Source organism: Serinus canaria, chromosome 2, assembly GCF_022539315.1.
Source record: "Serinus canaria isolate serCan28SL12 chromosome 2, serCan2020, whole genome shotgun sequence".
Taxonomy (NCBI): Eukaryota; Metazoa; Chordata; class Aves; order Passeriformes; family Fringillidae; genus Serinus; species Serinus canaria.
In genome coordinates, this window is record NC_066315.1 from 18,374,511 (window position 1) to 18,392,245 (window position 17,735).

At 37.6% G+C, this 17,735-nt stretch overlaps 1 protein-coding gene across 1 annotated transcript in view; it reads right to left on the reverse strand.

Moving 5' to 3' along the window:
• Positions 1-1,990: 1,990 nt before the first annotated feature.
• Positions 1,991-17,735, reverse strand: part of SPAG6 (sperm associated antigen 6) — a 35,107-nt gene continuing 19,362 nt past the window's right edge. Inside the window, exons 5-11 of the mRNA XM_009085896.4 lie at positions 15,606-15,811; positions 14,514-14,687; positions 12,002-12,154; positions 9,687-9,878; positions 8,420-8,536; positions 5,539-5,684; positions 1,991-3,344 (exon numbers count right to left, since the gene is read on the reverse strand). Of these exons, the coding sequence (XP_009084144.1) occupies positions 3,278-3,344; positions 5,539-5,684; positions 8,420-8,536; positions 9,687-9,878; positions 12,002-12,154; positions 14,514-14,687; positions 15,606-15,811 (1,055 nt within the window). The 3' untranslated portion in view covers positions 1,991-3,277. The remainder of the gene's footprint in view (positions 3,345-5,538; positions 5,685-8,419; positions 8,537-9,686; positions 9,879-12,001; positions 12,155-14,513; positions 14,688-15,605; positions 15,812-17,735) is intronic.

The following is a 17,735-nucleotide window of genomic DNA, read 5'->3' on the forward strand; positions in this document are numbered from 1 at the left end:
AGAAATCACGGCTCAGGCCCCCAGAGAAGATCTTTAGAGACTTGAGTTGAAAAGTCCCAATGCCACAGTCAAAGGAACAGGCAAAATTATTTAAGGGCTTATATTTATTTCTGCCAAAGCACTGGCTTAATTGTCTTTGTGTGTCTTAATAAGCCACCTCTGTGAGAGGGACTCTTATTTGAAATGCCTGTATGTCCTAAGCTCCAAAGCAGGCACTGCTGAGTGGTAAGATGAGACAAACATCCAAAGGCAGTGTAGGGGCCAAGCTGCAAAATGAGCCTGTTGTTCATCTTCTCTAGCACCACAGTCTCACACTTGCATGAAAACAGCATTTGAACGAATTAAAATGCAAATCTACATTTTATTATATGAAATTGAGACAAATGACACACACTTGAAGCCTGCCAGAGCAGCTATTACAAACATTAATATAGTTTTAGATTATGACTTAAACCAAATGAAAGGATGGAATAGAAACACTGAAGAAACACCTTTTGAAACACTACAGGAAAAAAGCAACTCTTGCCATAGTTCCATTAGTAAAATACAAATTAGCAATAATTCTGTTGTAAAGGGTAAGATCTGTTTTGTGTGGACGTGTACCTCCAGGGAAGCCTCCAGCCCCAAGGTGTTTGTGAAGGCAGAGAAGCAGCTGCCAGCAAAGAACAACTGCCGGGTCTCAAACTACGTGGGAGAGGGCTTTGCACTGCCACAGCCTAATGGGATGTGGCATCGTCCAGGAATCCTGCAACAAGGGGCCAAACAGCCACTGGCCTAGGCCAGAGCTGCCCAGGGATGTAAAGATGTATTTATGCTAGGTCTGATTTAGATTGTACTCTACACAATCAGATCGCTTTGAAGGTTTGCCTTGTGCAATCATTTCCTTTGTCAGGAATCAGAAAAAGACTGTGAAAAGGCTGTGAACAAATTGTTTAGGCATTGAAATTTAACCCTGTGGAATCCTTACAGTGTAGCACAGTGTGACACAGCAGGAGCACATTTGTCAGGGGACTGAAGCCTCTTTGCTCTCTCTGCACAAAACATATACATTAGCATTGTGTGGGGTGGGGGTGCTCCCGAGCACACGAGGCAGCGGTGGGGACACAGCTCCATGCCTCTGCTGCCTCCCATCTGCACACAGCCCTCGGCACCACTTCTGCTCTGGTAGGGAAAATAGAGGCTTCAAGACTGTCTTGAAGCCTTTCCATTGCATTTTGTTTCAGAGGTTGTACAAGATTTGATTTTTAAATATCCATAATGCACGTGAGAAAATTATTGAGTATTGACTTAAAATTATTGACTCTTAACAACACTCTTGTTAAAAGTCTCAAAGTTTTTCCACTAGCATTAATAGTGCCAGAATATCCCAGCATTAATGTCAGAATATAAACTCTAAAATCAAAAAGGCATTTGGTAGAAGCTAGTCAGTTCCAAGGGTTTTCACTTAGCTGTGGGCTAAGGAAAGAACCCATCTGCTGTGGATTCTATACCAACATTCATGACTCCAACAGTTTCTGTCTCTGTCTCCATACAGTAAGGTACTGTGCATCCCCTGCTCCTCCTGAAAAGCAGAGTCTGAGAGCACCAAGTACCTCACAGCAGGAGCACAGCCCTCTTTAGAAATAAATTGTAACAGAGGATGGCCCACCAATATTTTTGTGAACTGTTGAAAAATATGCTGGCAAGAATTAAAAAACAGCAATTCGGAATTTGGCAAAGAAAAGCCACCCTAAATAATTTCCAACTGCAATCAGTCTTTGCTTCTGCTTTACAGGTAATAGATGAGATAATCCTTCTTTTATAAACCCATTATGTTTAAGAAAGTTGGTAAGTTTCTCTCCAGTGAAGGTTTCAAATACTGTCTTTCCTTGTGGCTGCCAGTATTTCCACATCCCATTCCAGAAACACTGTTTAATACCCTTCAGGAAAAATTAAAAAAAAACAAAAAAAAAACCAAAAAAAAAAAACCCAAAAAAAACCCCCAAACCAAAATAAAACAAAAGCCAAAACAAACAAAAAAAACCCCAACAAAATAAAACAACAAACACTCCCCCAAACTGCTGCAAATCTGCAAATGAGAAAAAGAAAAATGGTTAGAACAAAAAATGGTAAATGATAATTACATATTAGGGAAGATTATAGGGTTGTTTGCTGTGTGGTACACCAGAGGAGTAAGCAGAATGTAGAAGTCTTTTCACTCTCCAAAAGAAGGTAAAAATAGTTTCAGGATGTTCTTCAGGTGGGAAAGAGCTCACACCTCTATGTCGATGTGATCTTGCAGCTTCAAGACTTAAGTTCCAAATGTGTTTTAACCCAACTCTTCAGCTATTTCAGCTCTTGAAGGATAAATCCTAAGCCACCTCAGTCCCATCAGTCCAATCAGTGCGACCTAAGTGTCCTCAGATTCCCTCTGAATGTGCTCAGAACTTTGCTATCAGTGTTCCTGCAGCCAAGCAAACCTCCTCTCTTCTGAGCCACACCAATGTGCTGCTGACCCCTGCAAACCAAACATCCCAGGGTCCTTCCCTTCGTGTCCATGGAAGTTCTGCTCTGTCCTTCTCAAGAGGAACAACCATGCACAGACCAAACAGTGTATTGCTCCTTTCCTCCACAGCAAATCCTGCCTTAATTAGGAGGACTTCTGCAAAAGATTTTTGTAGTATTATCTACCAGGCCAGGATCACCACACTACCATATAATGAAGAATTCAGCCCTTGTATCATCTTCATCTCTGATTATTTCTTTGTTTAGCTGCTACTAACATGTTTGGAGATGTAAAATCACAAAACTTTACTTCCTCAAGGGTAGCAGTAGGAGGAATCTCAGTGCATAAAGAATTCCATAATTAGAAAAAGCACAGGGGCCAGCTTTTTTTCCCCTTATCAAGCCTGGGAAGCTTTAAACAATATACAAAGGCAAAAGGAGAAAAGGGTAATTGTACTGAGAGGGCTAAAATTTGAATGAGATAACAAACTTTTCTTGCAGAAGGAAAAGGAAATTATTGATTCTAAAAAAGCTTCTGTGATAAATCATCACCCCTGCATGAAATTCCATTCATATATGTGGCAATATCTTAAAGTAAACCAAAAAGGAACAAAACTTAGCAACAAACAAGTTTATAAAGAACAAAATGTAGCGTGCTAGAATTGCTGAGCTTTTTCAGTAGTTCAAATAGTAGAAAGAGATTTGAGAATCAAGCAAGGCTTTCAACAGCTGTATTTGTATTACAGTCATAAAGACATAAACATGAAATGCAGCTCTAATAAAACACTGAAGTTTATAAAACTGGTTGGTAATTTTCCACCCTTTCCAGGAGCGTCTCAGAATATCCAGGGGAATAATACCTGAAAGAGAAACATTTTGTTTGTGTGTTAGACTACAAGGTATGCTCTGTGCAAAGAAATGAAACACTATGCAAATTCCTACAGATCAGGGAAAAATCCTAGCATTAAACGCTGGTCAAGGAATTCTACAGTTACTCCCCTACAATGTTTTAACAACCTACTTTTCAACTTACATTATCATTTATACTTGGAAGTCAGGTTTTTTAAAATATATTTAACTTCTTTTAGAGCATGTAGGTAAGCAGCTATGTTTTAGATAGATAGGTCCAGCTGCCATAAGCATTGTCTTTACTTAAAAATGTAGGGGCTGGCTTCTTTTGAAATCATGGCCTTTAACAAAAAAGCATGAGTTTACACACAACTGTCAGCTGCAAATGACAATAGTCTGCTGCTTATGTCAGACATAAGCACACACCCCAAAACTCACATGAAGTCTACATTCATGAGAGGGACACTGGTTCTGGAACAAAAAAAATTGTCGCAGTGACCACCTCTCTCTAATGCCACTCAAGGATGGACACTATCCAGGAGGTTTTCATTAGAGTAGGACTCTATGGTCCCATTATTGTCCTGCTGTCATTCAACTGGTTTTCCACAATGGACCAACTACATGCATCCAATATGCAAGTATCAAAGCTGCATTTAAGTTCTTGTTTTCCAGGTTAAGAGTATCTCAAATTTAATACTGTATTATTCTAAAAACATACATCTCAGTACATTTCTAGCTTTGCAGGCCTGTGAATTGCCACCTCTGAGTCCTGAAAGCTTCAACTATAAAGAGACAGGAACACACTTCTATGTAATGTTGGCCTAAAATATAGTCCAAAAAATCCCCAATGCTTTCTCTTGAAGGAAAATCTATTTACCTTGTTAATTTTCATTTTTCTGAATAATTTCTGCATAATTAAACTCTTTTTAAACCTCCTATTAGTTCTGTGACTTGTAAAGCTAACTTTCCAATGCATTACTATATTCAGTCTGCAAACAGCCCAAAATAACAGGTCTCCAGGACAAACCCAGAGCTGGATTCTATCACAGCTGCTGTGCCTCAGGCAGCACAACCAACATCAGGCAGAAGCACAGACAGGCAAGCAAGAGATGCTCAGAGGAGCCTTTTCCTTTATTACATCCCAGGCTAGATGAGTAACCTTTTTTCATTTACAGGGGGAAAAACAGCTATAACAAAGAAACATTATTAATATCCAGAAAAGCATAAAGAAATTCCTCTTTCCCTCTGAAGTACGAGCTGCAGAATAAAATTTCTTTATGACTTTGCTTTTACCCATTTGACAGCCACTGGCTTTTCTTTGTAGAGACAAAGTGGGCTTCATTTTGTGAGACTTAGTTTCTAGCTACTATTAGCTGAAGAACTCTACTGCTGTAATTAAAATTGATGATGCAGATTTTCAGAGCCTGTAGAGGGAGTACATGAGTACAACATCCTTCTGATGTGTTGATGGAGTGAAGGACTGGTAAATGGATATCTAGAATCTAGGAGGGCATTTCTCTCATTATTACAATTTAGGATGGTGACACTTTGACTGTAAGCTATTTAATAGTGTTTCTGTATTCATTAAGGGCAAAGTTCAACTTGGTGCAGACAGCTGGTGTATGGTCCTTTTATATAACACTTAAGCCTTGTGATGAGGCTCAGGGAGGAAGGGCAGCTGTGGGCAGATCAACTGTGCAGGAGAGCCTCTGGACTCTGTGTACATCAGAGGAAGTTTCAAAGGAGCCTCTAATTCAGACACACCATTATGAAAGTCAAGGATGCAACCAAAGATTCACCAATACCTGTATTTTTGGAGCCTAAGTAATCCACAAATAAGTTACCAAAATAAATTTCCCACAGACATTCATAAATATGAGTGGGTACACTGAAGACTCAGAGTCCATCTGGGCAGTGCAGGACTGACTTTTCATCACACTTTCCTGCAAGGGCCTGATTATTTGCGCTTTGTTGACAGACAAAGAAATTTGATTCCAAATACAAAAAGAGAAAGCATTCTAATGTATATGTCCAGAAGTTGTGTTACCGCTGGGGCAATTAACCAAATGTTACGTTTTGGTTTTATTAAAACCAAAATTCACACAAGAGTTAAATTACTATTTTAAATCCTTCCTTTGTGTTGTTCCTGTGAAAAACATCAAACAACATTACAAGTATGAATTCTTTAAATTTCATTTTCCCTACCTTACTATTTCCTCTGGATAGCAATTGTTAATAGTGTTGATATATTCCTGAAGAAGTGACCCAGATTCTGCTTTTATTTCCTGAACCTTTTTAAGTCCACCAGTTGTTACAAAGAGACGACGTGCTTTACTGTCACGTGGTAACACCTACGCACAGAATAGTACATTAAAAAAAATTCTTTTGAATTAATCTGTATGCCACTAGGCTCAAATATTGCTTATTTGTTTTTAATTCAGAGGAGAGATAAAATGGAAAATCAGAGAAACAACATCTGTAATGACTACTGTATTATAACACCCAGCTGTATAGGGAAAAAAACCCAGAAACCAGCCCTTTATGATTACAACATAGTTTATCATGTACTTTAATACATAACATATATAAAATAATGGATTTAATATCTATCCTCACATAAATAATATTTCTTGAATTATTCCTACAGAGACAATAAGATTGTGAAGAATAGATAGATAATCAAAACAGAACACTAACATGGAGTAACAACAGCATCTGTTCCACTTAAACCAAGTTATTCAGGTCTTTTATGTCAATTCCCACAGTTTAATTGTAGAGCTGAATTTTATATCATTATAATGATCTAGTATAGATTAGTGCATGAAAACAATACTGAGAATTGTTGCAAGTGAACAATACAGCCTTGAAGCATTACATGCTACTATTAAATTCCTAGATATTAAAATCCTTTAACACACTGTGTAGCCATGGAAGCCTTTTACAAACACACACACAAAGCAAAAACGTGAAGTTTCTGCAGCCAAAGGGGATGAGAAGCAGAAACGATCAGACAATAACATTCTGTGCTCCCTGAGTGATGCCAATACGCAGCTCTGTCCAGAGGACGGCAGGGAGGGAGGAGGGAGGGAGGAGGGAGGGAGGAATGAAGGCAGGGAGATGGGGGCTGGGCCAGGCGAGGGAGAATGACAGCATGTAGTCCATAGCCCCATAGGGCTGCAATATTATTAAAAAAAAAAAAAAAATAGAGAGAAAAAGACACAAAGATAATGCAAGATGTCAGCTGCATCTACAGCAAAACCAGATGCGTTCAAAACCAAATCTGAGAGTTACAGATTATGAGGGCAAAAGCATTTTGTAAGCTTCCACACTGGTCAGACATTAAGACATAAATTTGACTGTATTTCAGTATAAAACAAGAGCTTCAAATGAGAAAGGGAATGCCTAAAAGGATGAAGAAAAATAACAGAATTTCTTCCATGCATACAGGCAAACAACCTTCATTTCTGTGTTTCCTCTGGGCTGTACAAAATCAACAGACAGGTAAAGAAAAAGCAGGAGAGCACAAAGACTTCTCTCTATTCTGTGCTCCACAGAAGTGTCAGGAACAACTGTGATTTTTTCGTAGTGGGAACTGAACAGACGTCTGTTTTCACATCTCTCCCACAACAAGAACTGCCAAGGAGGAACTAGCAAGGAGACAGGATATGGCCCTTTCCCTGCCTTCCTCCTCCACACTGTGACTTCCAGGCTGGATAAGACAACAGAAAACTCTCTGGGAAGGGGCCCTAAAGAGAGAGAACCTCTGAGACACAGTCTCTTCCCCCAGTCCAACCTGGGACAGCACAGAACTGCACAAACTCTGAAAACGCGAATGCACAGTCCAGCACGAAAAACAAATAGCACCCTATCTTGAAGCACAGCTTGGAAATAAGGCTTTTGTTGTGCCATAAATAAGCCCTCAGAAGTAACAGACCACAGCTGTAAGAATAGGAAATTCCCAAGCTGTGGTATAGGAGAGAAAAATGTGTTTACTACAGAGAACTTAAAATTAAGAGTATACTTCAGAAGAGCAAATACCAGACAAGTACAGTTTAATAATGTATAGGCAAAGGAGAAAATTGAAACAATACAAAATTTCAGCTGATATGAAGGGCACAAAACCATTTCAATAGAAAGCAATGTTCAAATATACACTGGAAAACCAATTGCTGTGCACTTGGCTCATTAATTGCTCCAGTCAGAACAGAGAAGCAAAAGGGACTGGATTCTGTGTAAATCTCCAGTCTTTAAACAGACTTAGCAAGAAGACAGGAGAAATGAAACTGTGGCAACGTAATCAGGAATCTGTACTACCAACAGCAGTGCTTCCAGATCTGTCATAATCAGAACTGAGTATCAAGAGTGTTTTACCTGGCCATTTCCAGAAAGAGCATCTCACCCACAGAGCTCGGTATACCCTGCTAACAGGTTACACTGCAGAGTACTGCACAATACATGGTCTGTAGTTGAACAGGATTCCCAGCATGAGCTGAACATGACAGACACTGCAAGTCTCCTAGTTAGTTTGCAATTACTTACAAATTTTAAATATTTTCAGTAAATTGTATCACTTTTACATGCTGCATTCAAATCAACAATGTATTAAAAAACTAAGTTTCAAAATTTTGAGAGGGATGAGAAAAGATTTGAAATTTTTACATTTATTTGTAACTGAAAATTAATCAGGAAAAAAGGAGTGAAGCCTTTATATTATTGTAAAATATCTGACTTAAGTCACTGCTGTACAGACAGCTTGTAGTTTATCTAAAACAGATGTGACTGGGATTTATGTGATACATTGGCTCAGCGAAAATATTTGCACGTGAGTTAATATTCCACTTAATCTCAAGAGGCAAGGAAGAAAAAAACACCTTGCTTATAAGAAACTGTTTTCTCAGTCTTAGGATGAATTATGGCAGATTCCAAATGAAACAGTATCCAGCTGTATAAGACAAAAGAACAGGATCCAAACTGCTTTGGAAGGGGATGCTTGAGGATCCTGAGAAAACAAAGACACCTTTAGCGTGGCTAAATGGAAAACAATTAGCAATTAACATATTAGTCACCAAGAAGAACCTTTTCTTACCTTACTAAACTGCCCAATAATATGAGGCATAATACTGAGAGGGGCCTCATGAAGCAGGGGTTCAAGTGCTGGAAGATACGTGCATTTCTGAAGAATGTTCTCTAAGGCGTTCTTAGTCTATTGAAATACAAAATAAACTTTCTGTAGTAAGATATCAACGACAACAACAAGAATTCATATATATCACTGAAGTCTGATCAAAAAAGCAAATTGATCAGAATTTTCAATGAGCAATTTCTGAATAGAAACTATGGTATCAGGTCACTTAATGAAGAATCAATTCTCTACTTAGCTTTATTAAACCTCAAAACCTACAGTGCATCATATTATTATTATGTTATCTACGGTCAAAGAAATGGCAATTTTCCTTTGACTATAATGAAAGCTGGAGTAGACCCTTTAAGGTAAATTGAAGTACTCTAATATAATAAGAAAGTTAAATCAAAACATATTTTAAAGGATTGTATTTTAGAAGTGGCTTACTAGGAGAGGCTGCTGGTCTGGGGTAGCAAAGCACAGTACGGTCCAGGCAGGGGGAAAAGAGAGAGTGAAACAATTGTACATTGGTGCATATTTCAGTGTTGACTGATACAAGCAGAAGTAACCTTCTTGGGCAGGATCACAGGTACAGCTAATTTGGCTTCATTGTTTTTGGGACTACTGGAAATTACTACATAAAAGGTACTTTACAAGGAATGTGGTATTTCAGTGGAACATACAGGAGCATAGTGCAACATGGGAGATCATATCCTGTCCTATTGCACTCTTACTGTTGCTCAGAAATACACTTTACTAAACTGGCTCCCACTCAAGGAAAGGCCCTAAATATGGGCAGTTGCATGTTTTAAAGAGCAGAGCCTTGATTAGCTGTTACAGTTTTATTATAATAATAAAAATGTCGGCAAAATTATTACAAGGACTGTAATATTTTCTACAAGAGCTTATACTTGCAAAAAAAGAAGTGGATAATTAGAAATGAGTCACAAGAAATTACAGCAATATGGGTCTATGCAACTCTGATCTAAACTGGGAAAAAAATAAGGGATTAGACTGTGGTGGCTGTAGCATATGATTTGGTATACACCATATGCACATGCATTAGGACCAGGCAGTCCCCTAATAAGTGCCACAGCCTCCAGATACTGCACCCAGGAAAGCTGTGACTCAGTGAGCATCAATAAAACCACATAATTTAGTAGTTTTTAAGCACTTAAACCTCTTGATTACAATTAATATACCATACTGCAAATACTACAAATCTACTTGCTTTTGTTTTTAGATCTTCTGAGCTGCGTGGGTCCATAAAGATATCGAGCAGTGTGGGCAGCACGTTTGCTACTGCAACATGACGTGCATGCTCAGTAGTGTGTCTTCCAATCTGTCCCAAGGCCCAAGCAGCTGCTGCCTTAATATGATCTTCATGTTCTTCTACCAAGCAGAGGCACAGTGGAGGTATTCCCTGTAGCATTAATCAAAAGCACAACCTTTACAAATGTAGACCAGGGAACGACAATGCGAAACAGATACAGATAGTTAGAAAATGTTTCTCTATTTACACTCTTCTGAAAAAAGCTGCAAGAGAATGCATGCTAGCAGTGTCATACTTTTACAGCATTATGACTAGCAAGAATTTTTAATAAATATTAATAAATATGGTTAGAAAGAAACAGATTCAACATTCTAAGTCAGAGAGCGGTTTGAACAAACATGCAAATTTATGGTGTAAAAAGAATACACAACATAATTTAGGCTGTACTGAGTAAAGATGGCAGTTTTTCTCAGACTGAAAATAAAAGAATTTGAGTGCTGCTGATTCTATGAAATCAGTTTAAGACCAGAAGGGCTCAATCACTGAGTCTTTCTTTTTTTACTTTCCACAGCACTAAATTTCAACTTATCAACCTCTTCTTGAATCCACTAGTTCATGTTTGACTCACCCAATCACTTCAAGAAGGGCTTCAACTTTTGATTTGCAGACATCAAGAGGTGGAGATCTCACATCCAGCTGTCACTAAAGTTGTTCTGGTTCAGGGTCTTTATACTTTTTCCACAACTACTTAGTAGCTGGTATTTTATGCCAAAACACTCCAACAGGAAACATTTTGTGCTGCTTTAGGTAAGGCAAGGCTACTAAACCTCTGTCCAAAGAAACCTTTTTCTCCATCCCATGAATCCTTCTTTACTCTTTTCTGCACAGTTTTCTGCTTTGTTGTTTTGGGTTTTTTCCCCAAGATACTTTTCAAATACAGACAGTAGAACTATATATATTACTAAAACAAATAGATTAACTTCTCTTTTCCAATAATGCTTCATCTCCTACACTTTCATACCACAAAGAACTAAATTGTGGGGGGTTTTGCCACTGCCTTTTAGCAGAAGACCACAATGAAGTGTTTGTCCAGTATGATCCCAGAAATCATTGTTCAAAATTCATCCTTTCCAGGTTAGAGTACCATGGAATGGAACCATCACTTTACATCATAACATCATCAGTGTCTAACTGCATATGGTTATACCACAGTGCATTTCTTTCAAATGGTTCCAGCTTACCAAGCCCCATCCTCAGCACTATGTACCACTCCACAATTTAATTTCCCCTGAAGCTTTTTTTTTTCTTAATGGGTTTCTGGTTTATTGAAGTTTATTATTATCTCTTTTGTAGATCATTCATTACCACATTTAAGTTCATCAAAGTTTGCCCAGATCCCTACAAAGCTCTCACAGCAGTTCCATTCAATTATGATACAGAAGAGCATTTTTTTATCATTCCTGCTTTTCCTGCATACTATATTATGTTGTAGCAACTTCCATTTTTCAACTTACATTTCTACTAGAATATTTCTGTTTCTTTATTTCTATTATTTGTTGCTCCATTCACACATACGCTTTGAATGACTGACATAGTGTGAAAAAGGGTCAAAAATGTTAGTGAACATTTCCTTCCTTCTGTCATTAGTTAGCATTATTCAGACTACTAGGCCAGGCACTAATTTCACTTATTGCAAACATTGCAAATTCTCCCTCTTCTATATCATTGCCCAGTAGAATTTATTTAAATCTGCAAAGGTATAACTTAACTCATTTGAAATGTCCCTTGCAGAACTGAATCAAACCACATTACATAAGAAACTGAGGTCTTTTCAAGTCTGAAAGTGGCTGTTGCAAGATACTCCAGCAGCACTAGCAGAGCCACACTTGTACAATGAAGAACACACCTTTAAACACATCTGTTCCAAAGGAGCTTTTGATGCAGCCACAAATACACATTTTAAGAGGAAGCAGGCTACAGAAATTCAGTGACTTATTTTCTGTCCCCACGCAATTGCAACACAGAAAAATCACACACTGTAATTCCAACTAATCCACAATGTTCTGTAAAAGGTTCAACGCCACAAAGACAGCGTGTTATCAGGTTGCCACAGAATTTCAGTCATAGAAAGCAGCAATACTAGGAGAAAGTGCATTCATGGAGAGCAAGTATATAATCCTGTCACAAAATACATTCTCTGCCTATGTTAATTTGTATCTGTACCAAAGAATACTGCTGAAGAACTACAGGAAGACAACAAAGTGATAGCTAACCTTGGAGACAATCACTACCATTGACAGGTTCTCCGAATGAGCCGCCACATAACCAAGTGTCATGATGCCAGGCAGTCTGACAGTCCCTCTGCAGCTGCCAATACAATCAATCACAGCAGCAACTCCACCTGAATTTACTACATACTGTGAAAGCTGAAAAGATAAACAGAAGAGATTAGATACTCTGAAGTATCAACAGGCAATAAAGAACCATATCAGAGAAGCCTTTTAATGTACTGCTCCTGTTTTACAAAACAAAAGCGATGTATCATACAGACTGTTGGGAACTAAGTGCAGAATCAAGTTTTCAGGAACGAGGCTGATTTGCTGCTGTGTTTTTGACTGACTTTACTACAAGGAAATCAGGGCTCTGAATCCTTGATGCTGTATAGCATAGAATGACACATTCTCAACTCCATCATCACACACCAGAGAAATGTGCAAATGACAGCCTATCACAGGGGGCTGATCCTGAAGATGCACCTAATGAGCCAGATCCTGTTTCATCCTAATGGTCCCTCATTCCCAAACTAACATCCTATGTTCTGTGCAGTGACAGAGGCAAAGGCCCATTCCTCCTCTCACCTGCATTCTAAATTGCCTCTGTGGCATAAAATCCTTTGTGGATCCTCACGCCGAGGCTTGAAGCCAAGGACAACTGTTCTGGATGTGCAAAACTGACTTGGGCTGCACCATTCTGCCACATTAGCATGCTCTGAGGGAAGTGTCCAGGGAGCACACTTGATGGGTAATGGAGTCTGCCCCAGAATGCCAAATGACATAGCCTTGCTTATAAATAATAATCAAGCAATGCAACATGGGTTTCTACCAAAAGCAAACTTGTCACATCACTTGAGGGACAGCAGTAGAATATGGATGATATCAATAATGCATAGAAATCAAAATTATATCTTCTTCTTATTGTAATTTTCTTCCACGTTTTTAAGTATACCCCATTCTCCCTACAGATTCCAAAGCAAAAGTTCTTAAAAATCAAAATTAAATTAACAAAATGGAGGCACATTAATTCTCAATCCAGTTGATTTCTATAAATATGAAATCCACCTTTGTCTAAGGGTCTTTAAAAGGTGATTGTTTTCTTCATGAAACAGCCAGATGAAACTTTCAGTTAGTACTTAGGAAAATCTGTTCACATGATTGTGAATTACAGCCTGTGGCAACCAAGTCCTACATCTGGACACAGACATGTGCACCTGGATGTGCAGAGCTCCTACTGTGTTCCTCAACCCTCATTCCAAGTCCCTCTGCTGCTGACCTTCACATGAATTTTACTGCATCTTCAGCTAGAGAGATCTAAAAGCCATGAGTCTCAAATGACACAGCCAAGTCCTCTAGAAACACCATTTGCCAGCCTGTGTCCACTGCAACATGCATTGCTTGAATAGAGTTCCCAGAGCTGGACAGTCATCTCTGTCACTTTGAGTCAGACATGGATTAACTTGGATTGTGACTGGGAAGCATCTTGGGAGTCACCAAGATGCTTCCCAGTGCTCCTTTGGAGAGCTGCTAGCATAGCCAGTTCCTCTTGCATGGAGGATCTGGTGCCAGAAGCTCTTCTGGCTTTACCTGCAATCCTGAGTTTGGTCTCCACTTCTGACACTAGAGCCCCCTTTTGGTAATGATAATTTCTTTACTTTTTTGAGGAAGTGAAGTTGCATGGCCCATGAGGTACAGAGAGAAAGCAGGAAATGTGCCAAGACTGTAAACTTTTATCACCAGCTTAAAGACTGGCAGGCTGAAGAAGCTGCACAACATTCATGTTTAAACACTTCTCAGTTGTTAAGTTAGCATCATGATTTTGAAATTACTATGCTCAGCATTAGTGTGTTCCACAAATACATGGCTTATATTTCATTCAAAAGTCATATTTAGAGCCTTTTAATTATCTCTGTAGTCTGACAGATTATCATAGTTATAATTATATGGTTTTCCTATTTATTCTGTATTGACTTTGCCAAAAATCCCCACCTTCCTATGGGCAAAAACACTGTAAATGCTCAAACTCAAATTACAAACTCAAGTTACTATCAGGTTAATAATAAATAAGAGAATTTTTGACCTTCGCTGTCATTGGAAAATAATTAAAATGTGATCTCAGCACCCCTGAAGATTTTTAAAAAGACACTCACCGCCTGTTATTGTTAAAGGATGATCTTGCAATTTATTAGCTGGTATCATGACTTCTGTGAGGCTTTTCTCATAATGTTTTTAATATCTAGGACTGACAGTACTGTCATCCAAGAGCTCCCTCTCTGTGCTGATATCTCATAGAATGAAGTAGCTAGGTATACATTTCATGATTCCCAGTTTCCTAGCCCAATTTATATTCAATACACATCCCATAATATCAGCATTTCCATATTTTCCAATGAACATGCCAAACAGCCATTTGCCCTCCCTTTCAAAAAGCAAATGACAGAATAATCCTGTGTTTTATTTAAAGTGTAAAATCTAATGATATGACCTTGTATTTGCATTTTCAAGGTTTTACCTCAGGCGTATGCTTTGCTATCTCTCTAATTAAAGTTGCACCATTTTTCTTGACATAGTCATCTGAGTTCTTCAGGCATGTGAGCACAACTGGGAAAATTTCTGCTTCAGCCACCAACTGTGCAAGAATCACTGAATGCTTTGCTATTTGGCTTAGAGCTGACAGCACCTGACGCTAGTAAATAAAAATTGTTATAAAATCAATAGTATACAAACATCCCACAACACACACTCCCCCTGCACACAAAAATCTATTGCATCAAGGAAAACAAAGCACGTTAGGGAAAACAATTACAGCTATTTTACAATTCACTGAGTCAATTCATGCACAAATATAATGGCACTGAACATTCGCTGGTTCCCGAATAAAAGTTTCTCTTTTGTTTTATCCCATTCAAATTTATATGTATTTAAAAAAAAGGATATATGTACACACCATTTAAAACTGTAATTTAAAATTTACTAAAATCTATATAAAGTATTTTTATTTACATAAATTGGATCTGTCAGATCTTATATTAAGAAATTCTTGTGGCATTTTTATGTTATGTTTTTATTTTAAAATATGTCTTCTGTTTGGTAGAGTAAGACAGAAAATTTATAAGAAGAAACAATTTTTTTGTCAATTAAACACTAGTGATTAAACCTTTGACAACAGCTATTCCCATCAGATAGTACATTCTAAAATACAATAAGTTCACTATTAACTGGCTTATCATATAATCTTTAGTATGCAAAACCTTTTTTGTAACTGAAATGTGCAAATCTTACCTATTAAAAGTATCTGTTGCATTCTTCATATACTGTATATTTCTAAAAAAACCTATACTTCTCACTTTAAAGATTAGTTTAGCTGTTCCTCACAGAGCTGCAGTTTATATCCAGTAGCTAAATTTGTAAATATGTGCAGAACTCTTTGTCACTAACTACATAGTGACAAAGAGTTCTGCACATATTTACATTTGTCACATACTACATTTTGTTAACACCCAAACCAAGAGCTTCTAAATAAATATGCACATCCATGTCTTTGAATCAATCTCAAGTAATGACTGGTATAATGGAGATTAAAAAAAAAAATAAATAAATGTACCTTCAGTTTAGCATCAGGGTTCGGGATCATCTGAGCTAAGTAAGCGATAGCTCCTGCATCCACTACTGTCTGTGCTAACTCTGGAGAATGCTTTGAAATATCACTGAGAGTTGAAGCAGCAATCCTTTTCAAAGCAATTTCTGGCTCCTGGATACAGAGCACTAAAAGAGGAACAGCGCCTGCATCCACCACAGCTTGTGACAGTTCTGTAGGTCCAAGGAAAGTAATTAAGTGAGTATGGGTGACTGACCCTTGTGCAAGCCATTTTTCACCCTGACAGATACAGCAAAGGAAAAAGGGGAGGGTGTAGTTCACTGTCTCGACATCTGCATTTCAAATCAGCCCTCCTGGTTTCATAAACCGTGTGGACCAATCCACAACTGAAAAGAATGCAGGTCAATAGATGGACCCCCATTTACATGCACACATTTGAGGTAGATTAGGCTGAAATGGTTTGTTATTCTGTTTTCTTTTTCTTTTTTTAAAGTAAGCAGATGTCAGCTGTTTAAACCCTGGCTATTCTGCACTGATCAATAGGAAAGCATTTTATGCATGGCTAACAACAACACAGAAAGCCAAAGTACCAAAATTTTATCAACCAGCTAATTAGAGAGCATTTTACCCTCTTTAAATGATAAGCAGATATTAGCATAGATCAAATGCCAAAAACAAAAATACAAAAAACATACATAAAAGATTTATCTTACATAAAAGATTGCAAAAATGGAACTTGGTGATCAAAACTAGTCTTTGCTACCGTACGTGGGATGAGACAGAATTTATACTTTAATGACAAGAAAATGTTATCATACACAATTAGACAAATGAGAAATATCATCAGTGATATTGTGTGTCTGAGATTAGCACAATATCCTTAACTAACTGCATCTTAAACAAAAAAAAAAAAAAAAAATCTGAGCATGTGATTAGCTGACATGGACAAAAATTACACTATTAGAAATTCATTAGCTCTCTCTGTGTATGCAGCATTAATCACAGTCCTAAAATGAGAATTACTGAGTATCAGAAGCAAAATTTATATTATAACCAAGCTGTGCTATTTTAAAATAGTGTTGAAAAAGTGGTAAAAACCATAGGGGATTCAATAATCTATTAGGTTCTTCGTTCAGTTTTGCTACACCTTATTATGCATATCCATTATTATCTTTAACATTTATCTTGACTTACAGTACCATGGCAACATATGGCTGTTGTATTTCAAGACTCTAACTTAGCTTTTGATTTATAGTCCATCCATAAAGAGATTTTCATACTAAGAAAAATACAGCATACTTCATTAAATATACATAGACTAATATAGTTTTTCATGAAATCTGTATGTCATGTCATCATTACGTTGTTAATATCCAAATAATGTTCCAGACCAGATTTGTTTTCAATTAGTGAGTTATAGCCACACACTGTAATACATGTGATAAGTCATATACTTACACTGTATGTTATTTTATGATACAATATTTTAAAGAAAATAAAAATATTAAATCAAAAATTAAATAATGCAATAATTTTTAAACTAACACAATACCCTGAAATTAGCTTAGTTGGCTAGAGCATAGTGCTAATAATGGCAAAATTGTGGGTTCAACCCCTGTACAGGCCATTTACTTAAGAGTTGGGCTTGATGATCCTTGTGGGTCCCTTCCAATACAGAACATTCTGTGAATCTGTAAAATTAACTCTACAAAGTTCATTTTCCAAGTAAATATTTGACTGAAAATGTAGTGCATGCATCCTCAAAATACACAAATCATAAGATTTCAACAAACTCAAATGCTGTGTTTTAAAAATCTGACGTGAAATATACCTGAAATGTATGTTAAAACGAATCTGAAAAGGAGCTGATCCATATAAATGGTATAAGTTACAGTCAGCTTTTGGTGGAAAAAGCCATGCCCAGTTTCTTCAGATCATGTTTTGCTGCTGTACACTGACCAAGTGGAATTCTTGGTGATCTACTGACCCAGAACCCAGATTAACCCCTCCAATTGTGCCTCAGAACTTCAGACCAACCAGAGCTCCATTGCCCACAGTCTGCTGGGAAATGTTAAAATTAAGAATCTGATGTCAAGAGGGCCATGGTGCTAGAAGAATGGGCTTCTTTGATGTCTT